Source organism: Platichthys flesus, chromosome 17, assembly GCF_949316205.1.
Source record: "Platichthys flesus chromosome 17, fPlaFle2.1, whole genome shotgun sequence".
NCBI classification, from domain to species: Eukaryota; Metazoa; Chordata; class Actinopteri; order Pleuronectiformes; family Pleuronectidae; genus Platichthys; species Platichthys flesus.
In genome coordinates, this window is record NC_084961.1 from 15,268,258 (window position 1) to 15,292,182 (window position 23,925).

The following is a 23,925-nucleotide window of genomic DNA, read 5'->3' on the forward strand; positions in this document are numbered from 1 at the left end:
ACAGATGAAGCACTTCAAACATCTCCCTCCCTCCAAAGTCTAGGCAAAGTGGAATGAGTGTGAAATTCCATCCAGTGGTTCAAATAAAACTTATCTTGATAAAAAGCACACAGAGGTATTAGCTCTATCCAAAACAGTGACTCTCTGGGATCTTTCACTCATATACTTTAGGTCTATGTGTACTGGAAACACCGTCACCACTCAGGCCGGGAGCCTCAGTGGTGCTTTGTTTACTTGGCTGGTGAAACTAGAGTCACTGTGCCATTAAGAAGCATGTGGGTAAATACTGTAAACACTGTGTGAGGTCAGATTGTGCCAAACAAACCCCCCCTCTGCACGTCTAAACATCAATGTAGACCCAAACAACAATGTTGCAGGCTACCCACTCGCCAGGAAAACCCCCCTTTCTATAGATTTTGTACAAAAATACAAGTAGAAAATCATGACACACTCGAATCTCCTTAAAAGTGAGAGAAGTCAGACATTTTAAATAAGACACACTTCTAGCCCTTCCGCGCAGGATACAGACAGGTGTATGTGCACAAACACAAATGAGACCTGTACGAGAACAATACTTCTATGTATAAAAAAGTTTGGCCGGTATAAATACATCAATATAAAAAAACGTTATCTGACACATTGGAACTACAAAGTTGAAGCACTAGGCAGAAAGGATGCGCGTTGGGGAACATTGGTCCTGAATTGTGCACTGAGTGTTTAAAAAGGTTCAGAAAAGGTTTTTCTGACGTTTGGAGTCAGTCTTTGTTGTAAGTCCTGCCGTTGAAAGAGAAGCTGGTGATAGTGAACTGTGTCCTATGGTCACACAAAATTGCGTAATTACGCAGCAATGAACATTTTTACGCATTGAACCACAACAAAATCCTCCTTATCTCGGAGGGCATGCGTGCTGCTGATATTGAAACTATTTCGAGTTTGGAGGAAAACTGCACCTGAATAGCAACTTGATGGTCAATGTGAATTGGCTATATCTTAAACAGAACCCGACATGACGAGCTCTCCGGTGAGTGTCCCTCTACCCGACCCTAAATAACATGAAGTTTCAGAGTTCAGTCTCAGTCCTCCTCCTCAGCGGGTTGGCTTGAACATTTGAGCTGAAGTTCGTGTGTTTCGCTGCTCTCTGCTTACATTCACTCCTCCTCTGTGTCCAAATGCACACTAAGCATTTCCCCCGTTTGCGCGTTCCCGTCAGGCGCACCGCGCGCTATCCAAGTCTGTGAGCGGCGCGTTCCTGCGGGGCTTCAACGCGCACACAGGCCACCTTTTCCTTTCCTGTCTCCACTCTCCCTTATTCAGTGAAAGAATGGCGGAAATAGTCTGGTCTGGACTCGCACGCCTGTCTGGGGGGCTGAACAGTTCTAAACGTGGGGGGACGTCGCGGTTCCTCTCCACCGCGCACCTCTCAGTAGGTGAACACCAGGTTGGAGATGGTGGACTCCAGCCAGTCTCCTGAGATCATCTCGCTGACCTCCGGCGTGCAGTAGTCGGGGAAGTCGAAGTGAGAGCCCGCCCCGCACTCCCCGAAGCTCCAGTCCAAGTCCCGGTCCAGCTCTGCGTCGGAGAAGCCCATGCCGCCCAGGGACATGCTCTCAAAGCCGGGGCTCGGGTTCAGCTCGAGCCGCTCGTCTTCGAACTCTTCATCCGATGATGAGGATGACACGGACGAGGAAGAGTGAGAGGCGGACGGTGTCGGCGAGGAGGCGCGGGAGTACCTGAGGCGCGCGGTGTGCGATGACTCGCTGGCCGCCGGGCTCTGCTCCTCGTACAGGCTGAGCGGGTCGCTGGACTCCGCCGAGCTGCTCAGGGTGGGACTGGCCGGGACTCCCACAGAGGGAGGTCCGCTCTCCAGGCTGCCTGCCCCGCCGAACATGTGGCCGCGCCTCGCCTCTCCTGCGCGCTTCTCCGGGATCTGCCTGGCCCCAGACACTGACCTGGATTTGAAGAGCGCCTGGTGGTCACCGGGAGACGCATAGTCCTGCCCCGCAGCGCTCTTCACGCTCCCCTGCCTGTGCGTCCTGCTCCCTCCTTTGGACGCGGGGCTGCTTCTCTTCACGCCGGCTTTGGCGCTGCGCTCACCGCTCTTCTCCCCGCGCTCCGTCGGCTTACTCACTCCGCTCGCCGACTTGACCTTCTTCCTGGGCCGGTACTTGTAGTCTGGGTAGTCGGCCATGTGTTTGAGCCTGAGCCGCTCCGCCTCGCGGATGAACGGGATCTTGTCTGTGTCTTTCAGCAGCTTCCAGCGCTTCCCCAGCCTCTTGGAGATCTCAGCGTTGTGCATGTCCGGCGACTGCTCCATAATCTTTTTTCTCTCGATCTGTGACCACACCATGAATGCGTTCATGGGTCTCTTGATGTGGCCCGTCGGAGTTTTGCACCACGCCAGGTCGCTGCGCACCCCGGAAGAGGGAGACTCGGGGGTCGGGGACGCATCCATCTCCAGGTCCATCTCTCCCGTGTCCGTGGAGTCCCCGCCGGGGGAGTGAGCGTGGGCGCTCTCTGTCTGGCTCATGTGCTGCACCATCCTCTCCTCCAGGTGTCTGGAAACACTCTGCTCAGTGCCGGGCTTTCACAAAGTTCAAGTGCGCAAAAATATGTGTACTCCTCACTTGTTCTGATTTCAGGCGCTCAAGAGACCGATGATGGATACAGGTCTAAGAAAAAGAAAGTTCACCTAAGTCTCTTCTCTCTGTCTCTTTGTCAGTTCAGCTCGCAGCGGAGACTCGGGATCTCTCAACTGTCACAGGGACAAAAAAGAAATAAATCCCCGGATCTATTCAACAGCAACTTTCAACTGCCTGTGCGGCTGAAAACTCGCCCTGCAAGAGTGGAAGCGCGCCGCTGTGGCCAACTGCAGTGCAAGTCCCTTATGTGAACCAGGCTGTCTGCAGCGCAGCTTGTCTGTGCGGTTGAGGAACCATGTGGTTGAATGGAGCAGCTGCGCTTTCTCATAGTCTCCCTGTTTCCTGAGCGCTCTGAAATATTACTGTAAACACAACAACGAGAACCTCGCCGTTATATACCCTCATCGCGAGATATAGAAGCCAATCAGCGTCTGTCTCCATCCCGGTTTTTCAGCCGAGCCACTCCCCCTGGTCTCCCATTGGCCGAATAAAAAAAACGGGTAATAATAATAATAATAATGTGCAACGAGGATCAGTGTGTCTGACCTCATTCCTGTCAGACTCCACTGGAAGAGAGACAAACTTGGTGTGTGTGTGTGTGTGTGTGTGTTTATTTAAACATATGTATAAGTAAGTGTTGAGTGTGTCTTTTAATGGAACAAAGTGTCCTTTTCCCCGGCTGCAAGGGGGAAGTTTGCAGGTATATACTTAGGGATTCATTAGTTTTCATGAGGATGCAGCTAAATTTAGATTGCGTGTCACAGGGGGGGGGGGGGGAACAAGGAAATGCTGAGAAAACACAAAGGCAGCCACAACATGTTGTGTTAGTCAGCCTGCGGCACGGTGAGCAGGGCTGTAGCGAAGGGTTAAACCCCCCCCAAACATCACTCACCCAACCTGTCATTTACAAATCATTACAGCGGCCCCTTGCACCATTACATCACAACAGCCACTATAAACACGCGCGAGTGAGGAGATGATGTTTGCACTCTTCGTCAGTGCATTGTGGTGAACCAGCACGCTGAAAAGCAATAATTAGGAATATTATGAAAGTATTATATCCGGGTCCCACACACACACACACACACACATACATACATACATACACACACACACACACACACACACACACACACACACACACGCACACACACACACACACACACACACACACACACGCACGCGCAAGACAGTCGCTCTCACTACAGCGGCTTCCTGCTCTTGCAACGCACCGATTCCTCCTCCTCCTCCGCAGCAGCCCCCTTCACGCTAACATGCCTGTGTCATGTGGGATCACATTACAGCCTGTGTCGCTAGATGTCAGGCTAGAGCCAAAGGGAGCCGAGGAGGTGTACATTGTGTGTACATATGCATGTGCTTGTGTGTTAACATGCAGAGGAGATTTATCTCCATCCTCTGCTGCTTTGAAGGTGCCATCACTGAATCATGCAGGTGATGTCACGAGCACCACACAAAGGTTCTTCTCACACCACCTTCACGACATGCGGGCGGTGATAAATAAAGACAGGGTGAGTGGTTTTCCAAGGAGAAAGATCTGATTAGATCCTCGCGCGCCCGAACATAACATCATCTATGCAGTCATAATGTGTATTCTTAATTTATGACAAGGATCATGTCAAGCTGAAAAAAAAACAAAAAAAACTCATGAACTCTTGACAATTTCCCAACTCAACCTCCATGCCCCCTCTGTGCTTACATAAACCAAACACCAATAATGAGGAGCTCTTTCATCAGTCTGTGTCTTTAGCTGCCTCTATTACAAGCATGCACCTGCCAAGGGATTAGTCTGCTATCTGGCCCTATCTACTTCCCCGGGCTTAACACACCCCCCCACACACACACACACACACACCCACAGTGGCATGAGCGCTAGGGTTGTTTAAACAGGTGTAGCAGGTATACCTGTAATCTTATCCGATGTGTGAGCGGCAGCTGTCAGGGAGCTTTCCCTTCGTCAGCGGCAGATGCACAGCAGCTCCGGCAGCGGCGGGGAAGCCGAGCCCCATCGCCCCGGCCCCAACGCTCTGTCATCTTCAGAGCCGCTGGAGTCATGTGTTTACCCCAAATACACCTGCACTCTGTCTCGGCATTGTTGACGCCTAAAGGGATAGTGTCATTACGAGAGAGCGCTGTGGGAAGCCGGGGCTCTTGCAGAGACTTCTTTAAAGTGTCTGCGGCGCAGGCTGGTGCTAGGCTGGCGTGGGGTTTTCGGTGACGATGTTGATGTTTTTCATGATTTAACTCACAGAAATGGACTTTTGCCAGAGTGGTATCCCAGTGGAGGAGGAACCAGTGAAATGGCATTCTGCGAACCCTGGGACACTCAAACCCTCCATTTACAGCCGTGGCGGGGGAAGTGAGTTTACAGGCTTTATAAAAAAAACATTAGAACCAAATTACCTGCAGCGAAGTCGATTTCGCTCCGTTATTCCAGAGACGGCTGACACGCTCTTTAATATGCGATTTTTAATAAAACATAAGCATTAACCCGATATGTCAGGCCAACCCTAGAGCAAACTGCAGGCTACATGAGCGTACAGCATGTGGCTGCGACCGTGAGAGTGGCTCTTTACAGGGAGTTGGGTTTATTATAAGAGCCAGACTGTGTGTCCTAATAGCGAGAAAGAAGAAGAATTAAGAATCCAGTAGCAGAAAGCAAAGAGAGAGTTGGAAATGGGAGACGCAGGGAGTGAGCTGTCGTGAAGAAGAATAAACACAGTGAGTGCGTGTCTCTGCCTGAAGTCACACAGGGGTACTCATTACCATGTACTTGCCTTTTTCAACTGCCTAGGAATGACGTGCCCCTTTGACCCGCATGCTCGTCATCCGGGGTCAAACACAATGAGGCCTTTGTGTGTGTGTGTGTGTGTGTGTGTGCGTGTACATGCGTGCATGCGTGCTCAGCTCTAACTGAATTGGAGTTCTTCCAGGGATTGAAAGTTTTAAAACCGATGGGAAGTCCCACCCCTCCATGCTGAAGTTTAACAGAAAAAAAAAACCTGAAGACTAAGCACTGATTTGCATACACACACACACTCTCACTCTCTCTTTCACTCACTCTCTCTCTCTCTCTCTCTCGTTGCCGTCTGGGTGACTCATCCACAGCGGGTTTGTCCTCTGTGTTTTGTGTGGACTTGGTAGACAGTGTAGGCGGCCGATCTCCCAATGTCACCCACCGACTGCTGCCGGCCCTTGCACAACGACGCCAACCAGGCCAGTTCTTTTTAAGCTGCGGTGGAACACGCGGTGCCTAATGCTTCCTTGTGTCGTTACATCTCCCTCGTGTATTCCTTCCTTCTTTAATCATATTTTGAAAAGGCCAAGAAGAAGAAATAATAACAGGAAACACCAGGCCATGTAATGCAGTCGAATTTAACATGCCTGAAATGAGAAACGTCAGTTCCCGTCTCTCGTGATTTTTGAGGCCTTGTGTATCACTGCATCGTTAAGGTCAACATGTTATTTACATGGGCCAGATATAATCTCTCTCAATCCACAGAGCTGTTCTTCCTCTACTCGCTCCCTTACATTTGGTCATCAAGCTTTTAGTTTTAGTGCCGTAGAGACTAATGATAGCTTCTCCTTCCTCCCTTCCTTCTATCCTTCCTTGACCTCTGTCCTTCCATCTTTGTATCGCGCTATTAAATCCAGCGGACGCACAGGAACAGAGAAAGTGTGCCAGGAAGAGCAAGCTCCACCTGAATGCAAAGACAGAGCGAGACCGCGTCCTCGACACCAGAGCACGGATAAAGCCGAGCGGAAAATAAGAGTAGAAGAAAAAAGCGGAGGTAAGTTGATGAGAAAAGAGCGAAGCGGTTTCGGAGGTCCTCGCTTTCCCCTCCGTCGCCACTGTAATCCAGAGGATTCGGTCTCGGTCGGAATAAAAAAAAGCGATGGGAGTCGGGTGAAGGGAAAAAGGATGAATGAATGAGTGCAAGCCGGAGGTGTGGTCAGGCCGGCGACGCCACGCCCCAGGAACTCCCAACATCCCTCGCTCTGGAGTGTGGAGGCAGGTCGGGTGATTGCTGTGTCATGGCGATGCAGACAAAAACTCACACTCGACAGACAAGAAGGCAAACTCACAGCGAGACAGACAGAGCCAGCTAAGTACGAACGTGCCGCTGCAGGACCCAGGCGTGCTGCAGAGTCAAACTGAGAGCGCAGACACACTCTCTCGCACAGACCCACTTACACCAAACTCGCTCACCAACGTACATACACTCGCTCACACACACACACACACACACACTCAGCCACTCTCACAGCTGCACTCTACTACACTCAAGACACTCTGATGCAACGATCGTTCTTTTGGGGGCATTGTCTAAAAGCCAGAGGAGTGGTAAGGAGCACAGAATGAGAGCAGAGGAGGAGGAGGGGGGAAGGAAAGGAAAGGAAAGGAGAGCAGAATCAGGAGATGGAGAAGTCTTCAAGCTCTTTTCCGAAAAAGTCACCGTCCCTGCGCTCGGCGGCTTCCATCGAAATGGTATTCGAACGTACGACGGACGAAAGATGGAGGACGGAGGACGGACACTTTCCGGATTGGGCGTTTTTGCCGGATGTGGACATCTTTCAGACCTGGATCCATACTGAGCCGCACACGAGTGGATATACTGCAAAGAGGAGAAAGAAGGGAACAAAGAGTTTTTTCTCGCTCGGATTTTTCGGGAAGAGAAGTCGCCTCTGACTTTGGAGTTTGCTGGGGTCGCGATGCAGGGGCGACAACGACGGCTGCGGAGATGGACGCGTCGAGTCTGGGAGAGAGACATAAAGCATCGTGAAGAAGTTAGGCAGCGAGTGGAGAGAAAAGGCAGGCAGAGTATGAGGAGTGTGTGTAGGAAGGAGGGGGGGGGGGGGGGGGGGATGCTGAGGCAAACCCGCATGAACATTTTATACCCCAAAAAATATCTCTGCTGCTCTGCGAATCACCGAGGAGAGACAAACGGCTGCAACGTTCCTCCTGGAGCTCCCCTCGATCTCTGCTGCATTTTTTTTTACCTGTGGCTGTGTCTCGCCCTGCAAAAACGGCACATGTACATCCTCGTAACTAGACCCACATGCAGACAACATATGCTGACTAAGCTTTCAACAGCACACGGCCACCTCATTTCACCCCCCCCCCCCCCCCCCCATGCCTCCACTCCCCACCCCGACGCCATCTTCCTCCTCCTGCTCCTCCTCTGCTGCATGCGCATCCTCCTCCAGTCAGATCAGGTCAGGCAGGCTGGCTCTGTCCTCACGTAGCCCAGGGAGCGGTGTCCTCAGCCTGGGCACAGAGGCAGCCGCTGCAGGGGTCGATGTGGACCGGGCGTGGAGCTCATAACGCTCGATCTACAGCGCCAGACAGGCTCCAGACGCACTGACCTACATCAGCCTCAGTCACACGGGGAGAGAGAGACGGAAAGAGAGAGAGAGAGAGAGAGAGAGAGAGGCAGAGGAGGAGAGAGGGAGAGAGAGGCAGAGGAGGAGAGTGGGAAAGAGAGGGAGAGAGAAAGATTCAGGGATGTTGGGTGGGGGTGGAGGGTGCAGAGGAAAAGAGAGAGGGAAAGCGAAAGAGGATGGGCAAGATGACTGGTAGGCAGAAGGATGGAGAGGTTGGCAAAATCGGAATATTTATCAAGAGGAAGCGCAAGACAGTGGCACGATGTGAAGAGGAGGGGTTTGGGGGAAGAGAGAAAAGGAGGAGGGTAATTTCAGAAACTTGCTGCATCTGATTCCTCACTAACTCACAAACCGTTCACACTAATGCTTTTCAAAAAAAAAAATCCCTATTTGTCCTCATGGCTCTGCTAATCTCTGTCCTCGCCTCACTTTTCCCCTTTTGCCTCATCCCTCTCCCTCGCTCATCCCTCTCCCTCGCTTCCTCTGTCAGTTCAGCTTGATTTTCATCATGCACCCCCCCGAACGTCTCTCACTGTGGGAGGATTAGTCCGTCTCTGGCTGCCCGCCTATCTGTCTGCTCTGCAGAGGGAGAGGAGGAGGCAGAGGAGGAGCAGGTGTGTGTGTGTGTGCATGCATGCGTGTGTGTGTGTGTGTGTGTTTATGAGGGGGGGGGGGGGGGGGTTGGCATCACTTGCTTGGTTTTGGCTGTATCTGCTCGACTCAGCTTGTTGTAAGTGTGAGCAGCAGAGAATCTGCAGTGCGGCAGAAGTAGAACATTTTGTACCTTGTGTGGCAGATGTGGACTAGGCAGTTACATTCATTTATATACGTGTGTGTTTCTGTGTGTGTATGTGTCTGTCTCCATGCATCTCCTTCCATGCCTAGATTCACTGTGTCCGCGGTGTGTGTCTGACCGGCTGCATGTGATCATTACTCTGCAGTGCCGGCATCGACACTAAACACGGATCAATGCCAATAGTAAAGCAGATAGATCAGGCTAACGTTAGCGTGGATCCCCTGGGACCACATGTGGCAGTGGAAGTCAGTCTCTGAAGAAACATTCCTCAGTCACACTAACAATGTCTTTATCCTGAGGTGAACGTCAATAGGCCCCAGGGAGTTCGGGGAAAAAAGGCATGTGTATTAGACGGTACAGTAAAATCCAACTGGGTCATTGTATCCTAAGGTCGGGCGAATCACAAAGGGATTTGAAAATTGAAGATGGTCCAGGCGGTTAAAGGGTTCGTTTAGTTTTTCTTTTCTAAAGCCCACCTGATATATCGAGAGCTGTCAGTCCTCACAGTTCATCTGTGAAGGACTAACACCCCCCCCTTATGTCTGGGAACCAGTGAGAAGAGCTAAGATTGGAGAGATCTGTGGCAATCAAACAAGACATTGATGGTAAAACAAAACTGTCAGCTACCGAGGATGTTCTAAAACGCAACTTATCAAAAAACTGTAAATGACAGATTCAATGTAAACTGGTTGAATAAAAGGTTTTTTAGTGGCTGTAATTCATCCTTAAATCCTATTTACATGAGAGGAGAAACCGAAACACAAACTGAAATGCAAAAACAAGTTGTCTTTTTATGGGGAGATAAAGGGTGAGGTTGCCAGGCAACAGGCACAGACTTAAGGCATCCAATGCACCCAGTAAAAATAGTTACAGCATGTATCTGCCTGTCAGGAAAAGTCAAGATTATTTATACAGAACATTTGATACAACAGGTGTTGACTCAATGTGCTTCAAGATAAAAAAAATAAATAAAAAGGCTAAAATCACACATTACAAAAAATATCAGGAGGTATTATAATAAAAAGGGAATCGGCCAGGATTCAAATGACAAATGATAAATGGTCTTGGATGAAAGTTATACCATTAACGTCATTGCCAACCTAATTAAAAGCGTGTGAGAACATGTTTTGCTTCAAATGTTGTAGCATTTAGAGCCAGTGAATAACATGATTGACGTGTTTATATTGGGAATGAGCTGGAGTTTATTTACAACTGCTCTGTCAGTCCGTCAAAAAGTATATTACAGTGATCCGGTCCTCTAGGAATATATGAAACAGTTTTTCAGAGCCTGACTAAGACAGGAAGCATCTCACTGCTTCTCATGTGATTAGAGCCCATCTTGTTTGATGTGTTTCTGGAAAGCAGGATCAGCATCCCGAATCACATCCACGTTTTTGGCACATTGACACGGTCTTATCGACAGCACAGTTCACAAAGAGTGAAGGTGGTGCCTCAAAGTCTTGCGAGCCACTAAAAATAGGATTTGTCCTCATTTAGCTGTGAGGTAAATCTTTTGACTATCCAGTATTTGATATCAGCGATGCACAGAGTTAGGAAACTGAACACTTGTTGTTGGAAGAAACAGACATGTTTAACTGTGAGCAATCAGCATAAGTGTAATATAAAAATATTGTATTGCTCAATCGCGGACCGGAGTAGGATCATTTACAAAATAAATAATAGTGGGCCGAGGAATAACCAATGAGGGACTCCCTGTGGAATGCTGACCTCATCTGATTCAAAGTTACCAGAGCCTTTCAAGCTCTGTGCCTTCAAGGTCTAAACAGTGTTCAAGACTCTGAGGAAGAATTACATGGTCAACTCTACTAAAGGGCACATTATGCTCAATGAGTATCAGAATAGAAACTTTGTGGTAGTCGGAGCTACTTTGAGATCACTATCAGCTTTGTCATAACTGTGGTAACAGATCTGATGACCACGGTTAGGTTCACATGAGAAGAGTGAGTTTGAAATGATAAAAAGAAATAGCGGCAAAACCTCCCCCCCTTCTTGTTAGACCACATTCAGTAGGGTAAGGAAAAAGGAGGAGGTCAGCTTTTATCAGTTAATTTCTAAAATAAATTTACTAGTAACGTTGAGGAGTGCTATTTTTACAGAGCATACAGGATAAGTAGAATTATTAACTGTAGCAGAGGCAAGCCAATAAGATTTTTTGGAGACTGGGTGAAGGAATCAGAGCCCACAGTGGCAGGAACCACACTGACAGGGCTAAATGTAATAGTCGGAGACACAGAGGTCTGGATCCACTCTTGCCATGGTGCATGTCAGAGGGAGTTAAAAGCTAGAAGCCGGATAAAATTAGCAGTGGACTGCTTTGTTCCCTCTCTATGAGGGTGCACAACATCTGCCCTGTAAAGGCTCAAATTAGTCCAGAAGTCATCAAAGTTTGAGATGACGTCGTATCCTGCAGCAGAAGAGTTTTTTGTATATTTTAACCAGTGGTGGAGAACGGTATTTTGGAAAGGGCCCAGGCAACATCCTCTAAGTCTTAAGTGGGTAGCACGAGAACTCAAGGACGCTTGAGCCGTGACGTCACCCGCAACAAAACAGCATCCACATGATGATGTGGGTCAATGAGAGACCTAATGAGTTCAATTCAATTGGCCAACCCGCCAACGGAGGGACAATAGGTGTAAGAACTCGGGGGAGTGAAAACCTAAACCTGTCATTTATGTTTGTGTACAGATTAAATCCAAAAAGGTTTGTAACTGGTGAACTTTTATGGTGTTGACAGAAGGATTTTAGATAGTCGAGGTACTTTCCCTGAGGCTCCGGGCTTTATACTAAGCTATCGTAAACACTTCCTGGTTTCTAAAACACAGACGTAAGAGTGGTATCAGTCATCTCATCTAAATCCTGGGGCTTTATTGATTTATTTAAACGCACTCTCCAGTTACCTATCAGCTGGTTTGCTTGCATAGGTAAACACATGTAAATGTACACCTTTGTTGCACCGTTGACCAATCACAAGCTGTCCGCCAGCCTTTGAAGAATAGAGAGAACCGAGAGTCCAGAGCAGAGGACGTTTTGTCACATCTTGTCCTGCTCTGCCGAATGTGAAGCGAGGCCAATAGATTGAGCAAGTCAGGTCACTCTTTGTGTACAGCAGCTGACAAACTGTTTCGTCTCAAGCGTGAGGCGTCTGGTTCAGTGTTTCAGGCAACATGGACAAGGGTTCCCAGAAGTGCTCAGAATACTTGAACGTTTAAACAGACGGCATCTGTGAATGACTATGTGATTATTGAGCTGCGATTGTTTTGTTCAATGCGCAGAGAGGCTCCCTCTCATCCTTCAGCCTCAGCCCACTGTACAACGTGGAAGTCACTATAACCGCTTTATCACTGGTTTAAGAACCCATACATTAACATATGGCTATTTTCTGCAGTGGGAATGGATACAATCGGCATTTACCTCCGGGGCAAATTGCTGCAGTAGCATGGTTTTAATCAGCTCTGGCTCTGTTTTGGGCAGTGAGTGGAACATGACAACTCGTGAACCCGCAATTTTGGCAAATCAGCAAGTTGAGAGTCCGCCTCAGTTTTCGGATGCATTAGTGACATCGAACATGAAAAAAAAACAGAAAAATAAAACTGGAAAGCAAACTCCTCTACAATGGAAAAGGGAGTCAATCACCTATTTTTTCGGCTTAGCTATGCTTTAGAAAAACCTGCGTATACCTTCTAATTCTGGTATGCCAGCACCACCCATTACGTGAGAACGCATTTATTCATAATGCTGTGACACTTTTTGTGTGTGTAAGAATTCAAGTACAGACAAATACACCAAATGTTCCTCAGCGTGTTCTTTGAACCCTCAATATTGCCACCATGAAGAACACCAAGGGGATCTTGGGAGCTGACCAAATCTGGGAGTTCCCATTTCAGAAAAATGGGATTCTTTAAAATGAAGGACTTTTGAAAGTAACCAAACTTTTGAAAGTAACAACAACCTAACCACTAAAAACCAAACAATGGAGAAATCTCCCTCTGCACGGCTTGAAAAGCTTTCAATTCATGCTCTATGAAACATAAACCATCCACTTAAAATACAAAAACGAGCACAGCTTTGAAAACAAAGTCAGTCCGTGCATTCATTTTTGTGCACGTTCCTATACAGGACGGTGAGGAGTGTGTTCCTCATTTCACATGGCACACTCCCTGCTGCCTGATTATGGAGGAAACTCTGAACTGTATCAGCCAAGTTTCAAACTCAGTCCAGATAGAGACAGATAGAGATGTCACTGTCTAAAGCTCTTTGCCATTACTGCTGCAGAGAGGAGATATCAGGTCCAGATGCAAAGAAAAGTGGGTCACCACACTCAACGTGTGCCAGACCCTATACTTCCCCATATGTACAGGGACCCACTGCTTACACTAGTGCACATATGTACAGTTGCCAAGTCCGACCGTTTTCTTCCCCATCTCCAGAAATAGCACAGAGAGGACTGTGTGTGTGTCTGTCTGGTTCCATCTGGCATATATATCACTGCTGCACATACATCCCTGCTTGAATGCATGGTTCTCCTGCAGTAAATTTCACAATTTTATCATAACCACAGGGTGTGTTTCGCAGTGGCTTTCAAGTTTAGCTTTTTCTCCTGCAGCGTTTTGTCTTAATGTCCTTCTCAAATGACACCCAAACTAGTAGCTGCCTTAAACCCCCAGACCCTTTCATGCCGTGCCTCTGCCATCCCAAACAACAGCCATCTGACAGCGGCGCTGGAGTGCGGTTTGACCCGCAGATCCTTTTAATGGGGAGTTTACAGGCGAACAAGCATTTCTTTTTTTCAATCAGAGTTTACTGTTTTCTCTGCTCGAGAGGTCACGAGGAATCTGCTGGGACAGGGGCCAGGCTCAATTTTAGGGGTATTCAGCATGTGAATCTCCAGAAAAGTGTTTGTTGGGAAGTTTGAGACAGTTTGTGGAGGCTTTATTTGGACTGCAAGCCACAATATATCATCAGAATGGCCCAAACAGCCCTAGGCAGAGCACTATTTATAACATTTATAAGCATAGATGTATGTATAAGGCCAAGCGTGCTCTGTCAGAGCCCTCGCAGAGGTTTCCAAGTATTTCCCAGCATGACCTCTTCCCCAGGGAGAAAAATCCTGCGCTTCTCGGTTGAAATCCATGACACGCTTTTCCTTATATTCCGTTGTCCTCAGCCTTGCTTCTTTGCTGAACACTTTACAAGTAGTGACAAATTGCGTTGCTGTGAGCGCTGCGGAACAACAGCAATAGCTAGATGAACCCAGAGCATGTAAACACTTGGGAGCAGACAAACACACACAACTGGGCCGGCTGGGGAGGGTAATATGATTGGACTGGACAGCGAGTGTCAACCCATGGGGCAAATCAGCTGTGTTATGATGCGTAATCGGTCAACTGTCTGGGGAGGTGTGTGTGTGTGTGTGTGTGTGTGTGTCTATGTGTGTGCATGTCACACTGCCACACACACGGGGCATTCCCTAGCAATGCCCAGGGTGCATTGCATTGATTAGTGTCTGGGTGTTGGTCAAATCTTGAGCTGTCGATGCAGCGGCGTTACTGCATCACAGGGGAACCTTTACAGAGGGAGCCTGTCGTCGATTCCTTGAGAGAGTGAGAGTGTGAGAGTGTGTGTGCGTGTGTGTGAGAGAGTGTGTGTGTGTGTATGATAGCAGGCCGTATTCATAAAGAGGCCTTTTGATACAGCATAGTGCAAAGAGATAAAGACGTAAAGCATCATTCAATTTTCATCTTCTCTGTTGGTTATTACATTGAACTGCTGCTCAGATCCGTTAAAACTACTCAACAAAAGTCGCTCAGGAACTTTGCTCGCTACACTAGATTATTCCGAAAACAAAGCTGCTCTGAACGCTTCTGGGAAATGTAGTTTAAATTGTGAGTACACTAGTTGTAGTTGCTTAAATTGATAGTTCATGAAAATAGATTTAGACTCCAGGTCGGGAAAGTTAAACTTATGCGTGACTGCCTAAAACCTGTATTCTCTTGAACGACCAACAGGCGGCACCTCCACTTTTCAGAAAGAAGGCGATTTCTGTAGAAGTCTGAGAAAATGACCCTCCTTCTCACTTGATTCATAACGTTAAATATGTTTTAAAAAAACAATTTCCGCAGAAGTTTATGGTGTCACTCGCTAGTTTAAAGTCCTCCTCTATAAGCAGGAGGTTCGCTTTGTGAATGAAGGTCCCATTTGGAGTCGATTAGTTAAAAAAGCACAGAATGCATTTGAGCATGGATGCCCCGTGTTTGACATACTGTCCCGTGGGTGCAGGTCGTAGGTGTAGTTGGGCGTACAGTGTCCTGGAGCTCCCAGTCAAGCTCCATTCCCGCCCCCTGTTCAAAATATAGTTAGTTCTGGTTACAAAAATATAAGATGCTGCTGGAGTTTAAGTCATTAAAATGTTGTCAGTATTAATAATAATAAAAAAACATATTGCAGAATCCTTTGAAGACCAAAATGGAACCAAATGGAACCCATCCCACGTGGCAGAATCATCCACCAGTGTTTATCAATGCAAAAGCTTGTTAAAATGGATATTTCTTGCCCTGCTTTGGGCCTATTTATAGAACGCTCTACTCTAAAGTGCAGAGGAGAGGTTGATTTTATTGCTCATTAATTTGACCACAGCAGTGCTGCATATGTGAGACCCTGAAATCAAAGAAATGCCAATGAGAGCAAAGCGGCGGGGAGTCAGGTCTGTTTGTTACATAACACTGAGTCAACGGTGTGGAGCTGTATGTACAGTAATAGCAGACTGCTGGCACACAGACAGAGCAGGTGGACTGAGCAGTTTATACCGAGGACAATATACACATACGAGTGCGAGTCAGAGGGAGAAGCAGCCACACGTCTCGCATTGGCCCAGACTGACCAGACACATATATTAATACCATAACGACGCAGCGGCCTCGAGGGATTCAATGAATAGAAACTTTCAAGAGAGGAGGAGGAGGAGGAGACAGGAAGAGAGAAGATCAGACGAGGGATAGAAAATGGGTTGTCTGTTTGTCACCCACGTGTGTGTGTGTGTGTGTGTGTGTGTGTGTTATCGTCGCTTCTGAAGAGCGCAACAGCACGAAACACATTTTTTTTTATTTTTTTGTCTCCGTACTTTACACTTACTGGATGTTTCTTCGTATATCAATCTCTCTTCTCCCCAGGCTCTTTGTTGCTTTTATAGCACAAGCGGTCTTATCTAACCAGGTCTCCTGAGAAAAGCAGGGACACAGAGAGAGAGAGAGAGAGAGACACAGAAAAAGGCTGCAGACTGCAGAGATTCTGCAAGGGAGGACAAGAAAGTCACATCAACTGCACTGCTCCAAACGGCAAAAACATCCATCCATGAGTCATGAAGTAGAGTTTGAGTCCTTATATACTCTTTCCTGCTTAGAAAAGGCATCAGTCTTGACAACTGAGCTTCAATGAAACAGAGATCCTTTTCTTCTTATTCTGCACATGGTCCTAGTTGCATAAAACTGCTTTCATAACAAGTGGAAACAAGTTCACGGAGGAAATGAGCCAACGAAGTCAGACATTTACACTGGGGGGAATTCTAGGAAGTGGCTATTTTTAGGCTTTAAAGAGTGCATTGGCGTGTTTATGCAGACTTGCTGGAAAGTGACCAGTCAGCTGTAAGGTGACCCTCCACCTGACAATCCCAGCAGTGGCTCATTAGGAGGAGAAAAAAGCTGCTTATGCAAATTGGCTCAGTCGCACATGGGTGAGAATGGAGCCCCGTGGCATGGACTGTTGATTCAGGTCACATCCACACTGATATGCTGCAGTTGAGCTTTTTAACAGCCCCCGGGGGTAGAGTGGTTGTTCTCCAACAAGAAGGTTGCCGGTTCAAACCCCACTCTTCCCCATCTGCATGCCGAAGTGTCCGTGGCAAGATACTGAACCCCAAAAAAAGGCCCCTCATAAATGTTGAGTGTAGTAATTGTAAGTCGCTTCGTAGAAAAGCGTCAGCAGAATGACATGTAATGTAAAACAATCACTGTCCTGACAAGCCCTTTGTCAGAAGTAGTGTCCATACTAACACACCATCGTATGACCATTTATGTAAACAGGAAGCAGATTGTCTGATGGCAGTTGGTTGTTTGGTTACAGAAAATACCAGGAACGAGGAAGAGCAACAGGGAGATGTAAGAGTAAGATTTCTGTTGGAATTGTTAGTTACAGTAAAGCTGCTTTCAAACCTGCACTGAACTCTGTTGCTTCCAACATTCACAGCAGTTTCTCGTGTCGGGCCCTTGATGAAAGGTGATAGACGTCCAAGTGAGCTCATGTGAGAACACAGCAAGAGATAATCTGGAGGACTAACCATTGGGCAGAACGTTTCTAACACTTGGCGGGCGAAAAAGAGGAGCCAAACACGTACAGGACACGGGCGAAGGTGTCAACTTGGAAAGACAACAAGATTCGAGAGCTTTTGGTGATACAGGCCAGCTCTGGTGATGTGCTGTAAACAAAAACATGTGATATCTGCAGCAGAATAAAAGTAATGTCCTACCTCCTGCATGCTGCGTCACCCCCTCGCCTGAACGCATCAGATATTTCTGACCTAGACTCTCTCCTGCTGCGACAAAGTCCGTTCCCAAATTGTGAAAAGATTTTCCGGTGTTAACATCTGAAAGTGGCTTAGGTGTCAGCAAAGCTTTGCATTCACTGCTCTTTTCTGACTGTCCAAAATGACAATAAAAGGCAACCCTGAAGTTTCTCAAATCAACTCAAGACAGGGTCAACAGTGTTTCCAAAAGGCTCTATTTGAGGGTTTTTAAGACTCTGGAGCAGTGTGGATGCCAGGCATAAATGCTTCAACAAAAGGTGTTAGTGTGGATGTAGCATCATAATAAAGTTAACTTGGTTATATCAAAAAAGGTGAGAGGGTGATTCTGAAAGCTGTACAGGTTTAACCTAATGACATTAACAAACTGTCGGCTAATCTTTACGTTTCTTAAAATGGAAACCAAGGACCAGAAAATTCACAACAAAATCAATTCTTTATTTAACCCTCTCAATTGTACTTTAAAAAAAACTTGAAGACTGCTGGTCTCCCTTCTAAAAAGCTTCAGAAATGTACAGAGAGCATCTTTCTCAAAGCCTGAAATCTCCCGTTTCTTCGAAGAACCAAACGTCAAAATGGGTGTTTCTTTTTTCGCAGCTACATAAAGTTTGCATCTTAGTCACAGCAGTTCCTGCTGTGCGCTCCCCTGCAGCAGACGTGCAGCTCTCAGCAGGCAGGCAGGACACTGCAAACACCTGACACCGGAGCTGAGAGTATCAGAGCAGCCAGCTGATGAGTCAAACCCCCTGATGATGTAACTACACACAGGAACCGCTCAGTAACACTAGGCCGGGCCAATCAATGGTTAAACTCGCTCAGTCACTTAGTCACAGAGATTCGTGTTCAGGAGGCATTAGCTCAAAAGACTAGATTGACTGGTAATGATGGACATGTATTAGCAGTCTAATGTGTGTGGGTGTGTTTCTTTGTGTGTGTGTGTGTGTGTGTGTGAGGACAGGGAGTTCACTGCAGGAGACAGCTTACACAAGCAGACTGCACCATATATCCTCATGTTCCCTCTCTCCCGCTCTGAGCTGCACATTTATGTTAATGCCACACTACTGTGCCATAGTTTTGCCTCTGCATCACATTACTGGAGCGTGATGTTCTCTGCTGCAGGGCCAAACTGTTTGGCCCTGCAGTTTGTGTGTGTGTGTGTGTATGTCTGTTTGCAAACTGCTGAGTACAATCCAGGGAGTGGGTTCACACTGGATTAGCTCTGAGTTGGCTAAACACTAGATAGTAGAGATAACAGTGTTTGTTTTTGTGTGTTAGTGTGTGTGTGTGTGTGTGTGTGTGTGTGTGTGTGTAGGGGGGGGCAGCTGATATCAGCAGGAATAGGGGAAAACACTGATAAGGCTTTTTCAGGATCTGCAGCTCTAATGGTTATGACGGTTGGATGCTAACGAACAGCAGTGACGTTTATTGACCTTTTTTTGGCAGTCTTGTTTACAGACAGCAGAAAAGAAAAAGAGGAGGGGAGACAGGAGGAAAGGAAAGAGCAGGGGAGAAAGAAAGAAATAAAGACCAGGAAGTATCATGTAAAGATAGGAATGGAAAGGTGAGGTAACAGTTGGAACACAAAAAAAAGAAAAGAGAGAAGGAAAGAGAGAGATAATCTGCAGATAATCTAAAGAAAGATAAATATTGGGTGTCATTCAGGACAGAAATCAAGAAGAAGAGAACATTGAAGCAACAAAGGAAATAGGAAAAACAAATAGGTGAGAAAATAAAGGAAAATAAGGTGAGGAAATAAGGAAGGAAGAAGTTGAAAAGAAAGAAAAATATGGAATAACCAAAAAGAGGAGAGGATGTGATTAAAAAGAAGGGGGAGTGAAGAAAGGAAAGGAAGGAAAAAATCATGTAAAGATAGGACAGGATAAAAGTAAGAAGTAGAAAAGGAAAGATGAAGAACGGAAAAGGACAGTGAGGACGGAAATCAACCAGAACAAAAGAATCAAGCAACAAAGGAAATAGGAAAAGGATGGGAAAGAGAGGGAAATTAGGAAAGACAGAAAGAAACTCTACGGGAAATGTTTCAGTTTCCTCACAGATTGTTCTTTGTTTTTCCTCCGACCGCCAGCTGGAGCCAAACCCAGTGGGAGGAACCTGTCATCTCCACTTTCTCTCCTTTTCCCTTCACCTTTCCTCCATCTTTTCTCCCCAGAATTAAACCCATCAATAGGAGGCCTCAGCCCCTCGTTTCGTAGGAGGGGAAGGTGAATCTATAAAGTCTCTGCTTGTTCCCCAGCTGATCGATTGATGTTGAAGTGTTTAACTCACAAAGGGCTGCATAAACGCTGCAGCAGCCCATGGTTTATGCAGAGCACCAGGCAAATCTTTTACAGGACTCCATTGATGTTGCCTGTTTTTACCTGAGAAATAAGACGCTAATCCCCTTGATGTGCGCCAAGCAATGAGGAGGTGATATCTGTGGGGGCGAGAGGGGCGGACTTCCTGTCTGTCACCTCAACACAAGACAAACAAAGCTGCATCGCCCCAGAGCCAAGCTCCTCCAGAGAGGAGATGCCAGCCCATCTCCTGTAACCCCTTGGAATGGATAAACATACTTATTGACATATGAATTATGGTGCAGGGTATACAACAACTAAACAAACAGGAATCGCTGATAGGACTGACAACCTCTTTGGCCCTTTGCACTGCGTGGTACAGTATGTAGAGAAGGCTAACACAGAAGCCCTGTTCTGACCTGCTAGCATAACTCAAAGTACGTCACAACACACCTGGCATTAGAATGCGTCTTCATTATGATCTGATGTCACTCACACAAAAATCTGTTCATTACTTTATGGCAGAAACAGAACAGTTTTTCTTCAAGAAAAAAAGAAAATGGTCTCTGAAAGCCTTTTTTATTCAATTGATTGTTAGATTGATTGACTGTAATGTCTACCTTATTGGAAATTTGTCTTCGGCTTCACCCAAAGTACAGTGAAAGATACCTAGACTACACGTTACAAAACATATAGCATGGACAACAGAATTATGCTAATGAGCAGACAGCAGCAAGCAGATGGAAGAAACTCTTCCTGGAACCCAGGAACCATTTAAGCAACTTGTGAACCTGCCCTTAACAATAGCTCCTGGCCTCAAAAGAAGCACTTTTACTTTAGCAGGGCAGAGAACAAACTTTGCAGTAAGCAAGTACAGGTCATCTTGTTTCCAGTTCACTGAATTGTGACCTCTGTCCAATGTTGGTTGGTCTGTTTGTTTAGTTTTTAAGCAAGATTACACAAAACCACTGAGGATTTCCACAAGAATCGATGAGTTCATGCAGTAAGGGTAAAGGAAGAACCCGTAAAAAGGTTGGTCCTGATCCAGATAGAGGAGCAGATCTAGAAGGCGAGACAGCGTGTTTTCCCACATTTCTACAGTTTTCCACGCAAATACTTAATGGGTCTTGATGACAGAAACCTAAACAATTATGGGAACTGATATCCATGAGTGTGTGAAGTTTGGTGCAGCTTGATTGAATTTAAGGGGGCTATGTGATTTGCCCTCTACTGAGTTGGACTAGTTCCCCTTATCTTAATGTGTACGCTGCAATGGAAACACAAATAGAAAGGCACACAACTTTAATTGTTGCATTAGGTTAACAAGGTTAAACTTCAGACAACATAACCTTACATTGCACAGTTGTTGTATCTGTGTATGGGAGGAGGTCAGATGAATGGACGGGTGAAGCCTGGTCTGATATAGACACAAGTGTCTTTTTTCATTCATTCACAAACTGTAACAATGATTGTAATCTATCCCTGGACCTAAAGTTCAGTTACCTACTTGACATTAAGTACTGCTCCCGAGTCTGTGTTTAAAGTGCATATGGGTCATCGTTTTTTAAAGTAATTATGCCCATTTGAGTTGGACATGAAGAGTTGTTGGAGAGCAATGGCAGAATATCAGAAAAGTAGTTTGAAATCTTTCGAAAAATCACTATGATTGACTCCCAAGGTTAGCTGATATGGTACTTCACTTCTTTGTCACCTTCAGACACATCCAGACATGTACACACACACACACACACACACACACATTCACTCGTCTTTATGTGTGAGAGCGGGGGAAAGAGAAGGCTTGAATCTTCACCAAATCCCTAAAAGCTGTCATTGACTTCAAACACTGTGAATTCTTCACAGTGGAGTGCTTCCACCGAGCAGCAGCGCTGTCTGTCTTTATTTTTCTATAGGATCCTTTTGATATGGCCCCTGCAGTCCAGACCCGGTGCTCTGTGAGGTAGACCAGGGCTCTCTCAACTCCTCTGAAACGAGCTGCGAGTGACAAATACACAAAAACATGCCATGCCTTCTTCTAATGCTCGGCCAAGGCCACTTATATTAATATCCGCCAGGCAGGAAGTTTTACAGAGTCGTTATATTCATATATGTGAAGCATACACAAAGCTGTAGATTTAGAGTGCGCATCGTTCTACAGAATGATCATTTACCAATTTAAACTGTGCATTCATTTTCATGAAGCATGTGTAATTTATGAGTGGTGTGGGATTGCGAGTCTCTATCAGTGTCAGAGTGACATGTGTGGGGTAATAATCTATTCTGTGACCCAAATTTATGTGTTGAAAGGCTACACAACCGCACTCCAGCCCTCCCATCCGATTTCCTAGCTCATCACTGTCAGTGCGATATACGACGTATGTGTGTATGGGTGTGCGAGGGAGAGCGTATGATAAAAGGAATGTGCTATCCATCTTATCCTGAGGAGATGTTTTGAAAGGAACTCTCTTATTAATAAATGCATGAGAGCCAACAGAAAGAGGAGCGTTCTGTGGCTCTACAAAAATAAAAAAAGAGGGAGCAAGAAAGTAAAAAAAAAAAAAGGAATCTCTCCTTGTTAGAGTTTCTCTCAGACGCTGCATGCGCTAGGAGCTACGTCCTCAATGAAAGACATATTATCTCTGGTCAGCTTTCCCATCTATTATTCACAGCTTTGTGAGAAACACTGGTGGCAAGATCAACAGCAGTCACTTACAATATATCCCCGAGCAACGGCGTCCTATTCATGTGCAAACGCAACCTTAATAACCACGGCTGGAGATAGTGGAGAGGCTGCAAAGTTGGCAAAAGCTCGGGGAAGCGGAGGGCTTTGATTTCAAGGCTGCTAAGGATTCAACACAAACCAGATTAAGCAAAAAACACTGGTGTTTTTTGATGTATTATTCAATGGCAGGTAACGTATGGCCGATGTGTACTGGAGGCATCCAAAAGGGAATCTTGTTTGTCCTTTGGGTGGGATCTCTTCTCTTTTTTTTTTTAATCAGCAGCTGACTTTACATACCATAACAACTTTTTGCAGCTTATTGCTTTACTGATATATCCCTAACCTGCAGGACACATCATGTACGAGACACGTGCGTCCCTGGTTGTCCGCGTGTGGGAGCCCCGTCTGAAATGCTAATAAATTCAAGGGGAAATTGCTTTGTGTTTATCTGTAATGTGACAAAGCGCCTTGATTTTGATCCACAGCGCATGTCATATGCTCACAAACACACAAATGGCATTTCACATGCTAATTCCCCATTGTGCATGGGCTTATTAAATAATGTGTGAACGCAATATATGGACAGTGAAGTATGTGAATTGATGCAGACAAACTCATCTTTTTGCCATATTGAATTTTGTATCAGAAGCAACTGGCTATTGTCCGCGGATAAATAAATGATGTGCTGTATTCATGTCCGTGTTTGATATTCCGCTGATAAGATTTTCAATAAAGTCACGGTTTAAAAAAAAAAGAAAAAAGGATGAAATGTTGGTTTGTGTACAGCTTCCACCTTATGGGCTTTTTAAGCAGCATTTCTAAATCTGGTTTTGAGGAAACACATTTGGCTTTGAGTGCCGTCCTGGCAGGCAGAGAATATTTAACAAGCCAAATAGCCTTGCTTTTTTTTTTTTGCTTTTTAGGCAGCCGGCTGCTGTCTGTTGCTATGCAACCACATCCTCCAAATTGTCAGGTTCAGGGCCACATTCCCTCCCATTCCGCCCCCTTTAACAAAAAAAAACAGCAAAAGCGAAAAGGTACTTTGTACCTTAACTGAGGCGTGCACGGTGCGGCACCACCCTCAGGATTCCCCATTTAAATAAATCCTAATATTTCAACATTTGAGTTATCCCCACATATTAGAAATTTCCACAGCTGCCTGTGTATTTACCAGCTCACTTTTGTTGAGCGCACAACCTGTTCATCTGCATTCGTTCACCCGAGCCTCACAATTTCTCCCCCTCTTCTTTTCATCAAAAAATCACTCTCCCTCACTGTGCTCGTCTTTGTCTCCCCCCCCCCTACACACACACACACACACACACACACACACACACACACACACAGGCCTCTCTTTCTACCCGTGTACATACTGTATGTCTGTGAGGCAGACTGTCTCTATAATTGGGTTATTCTTCTCCTCACCGGTCTGATGCACTGAGACACACATGCACTCGCACACACACATGGACACACACACA

The 23,925-nt window shown here is 46.3% G+C and overlaps 1 protein-coding gene across 1 annotated transcript; it reads right to left on the reverse strand.

The window, feature by feature from the left end:
- Window positions 1-770: 770 nt before the first annotated feature.
- Window positions 771-3,333, reverse strand: sox4a (SRY-box transcription factor 4a). The gene has a single exon (XM_062410434.1). The coding sequence runs from the start codon at window positions 2,537-2,539 to the stop codon at window positions 1,421-1,423; it is 1,119 nt and encodes a 372-aa protein (XP_062266418.1). The 5' UTR covers window positions 2,540-3,333; the 3' UTR covers window positions 771-1,420.
- Between the last annotated feature and the right edge of the window lie 20,592 nt (window positions 3,334-23,925).

Bases quoted from the DNA above. Each gene is read 5' to 3' on its own strand.
- sox4a (XM_062410434.1), bottom strand. From the start codon at position 2,539: ATGGTGCAGCACATGAGCCAGACAGAGAGCGCCCACGCTCACTCCCCC.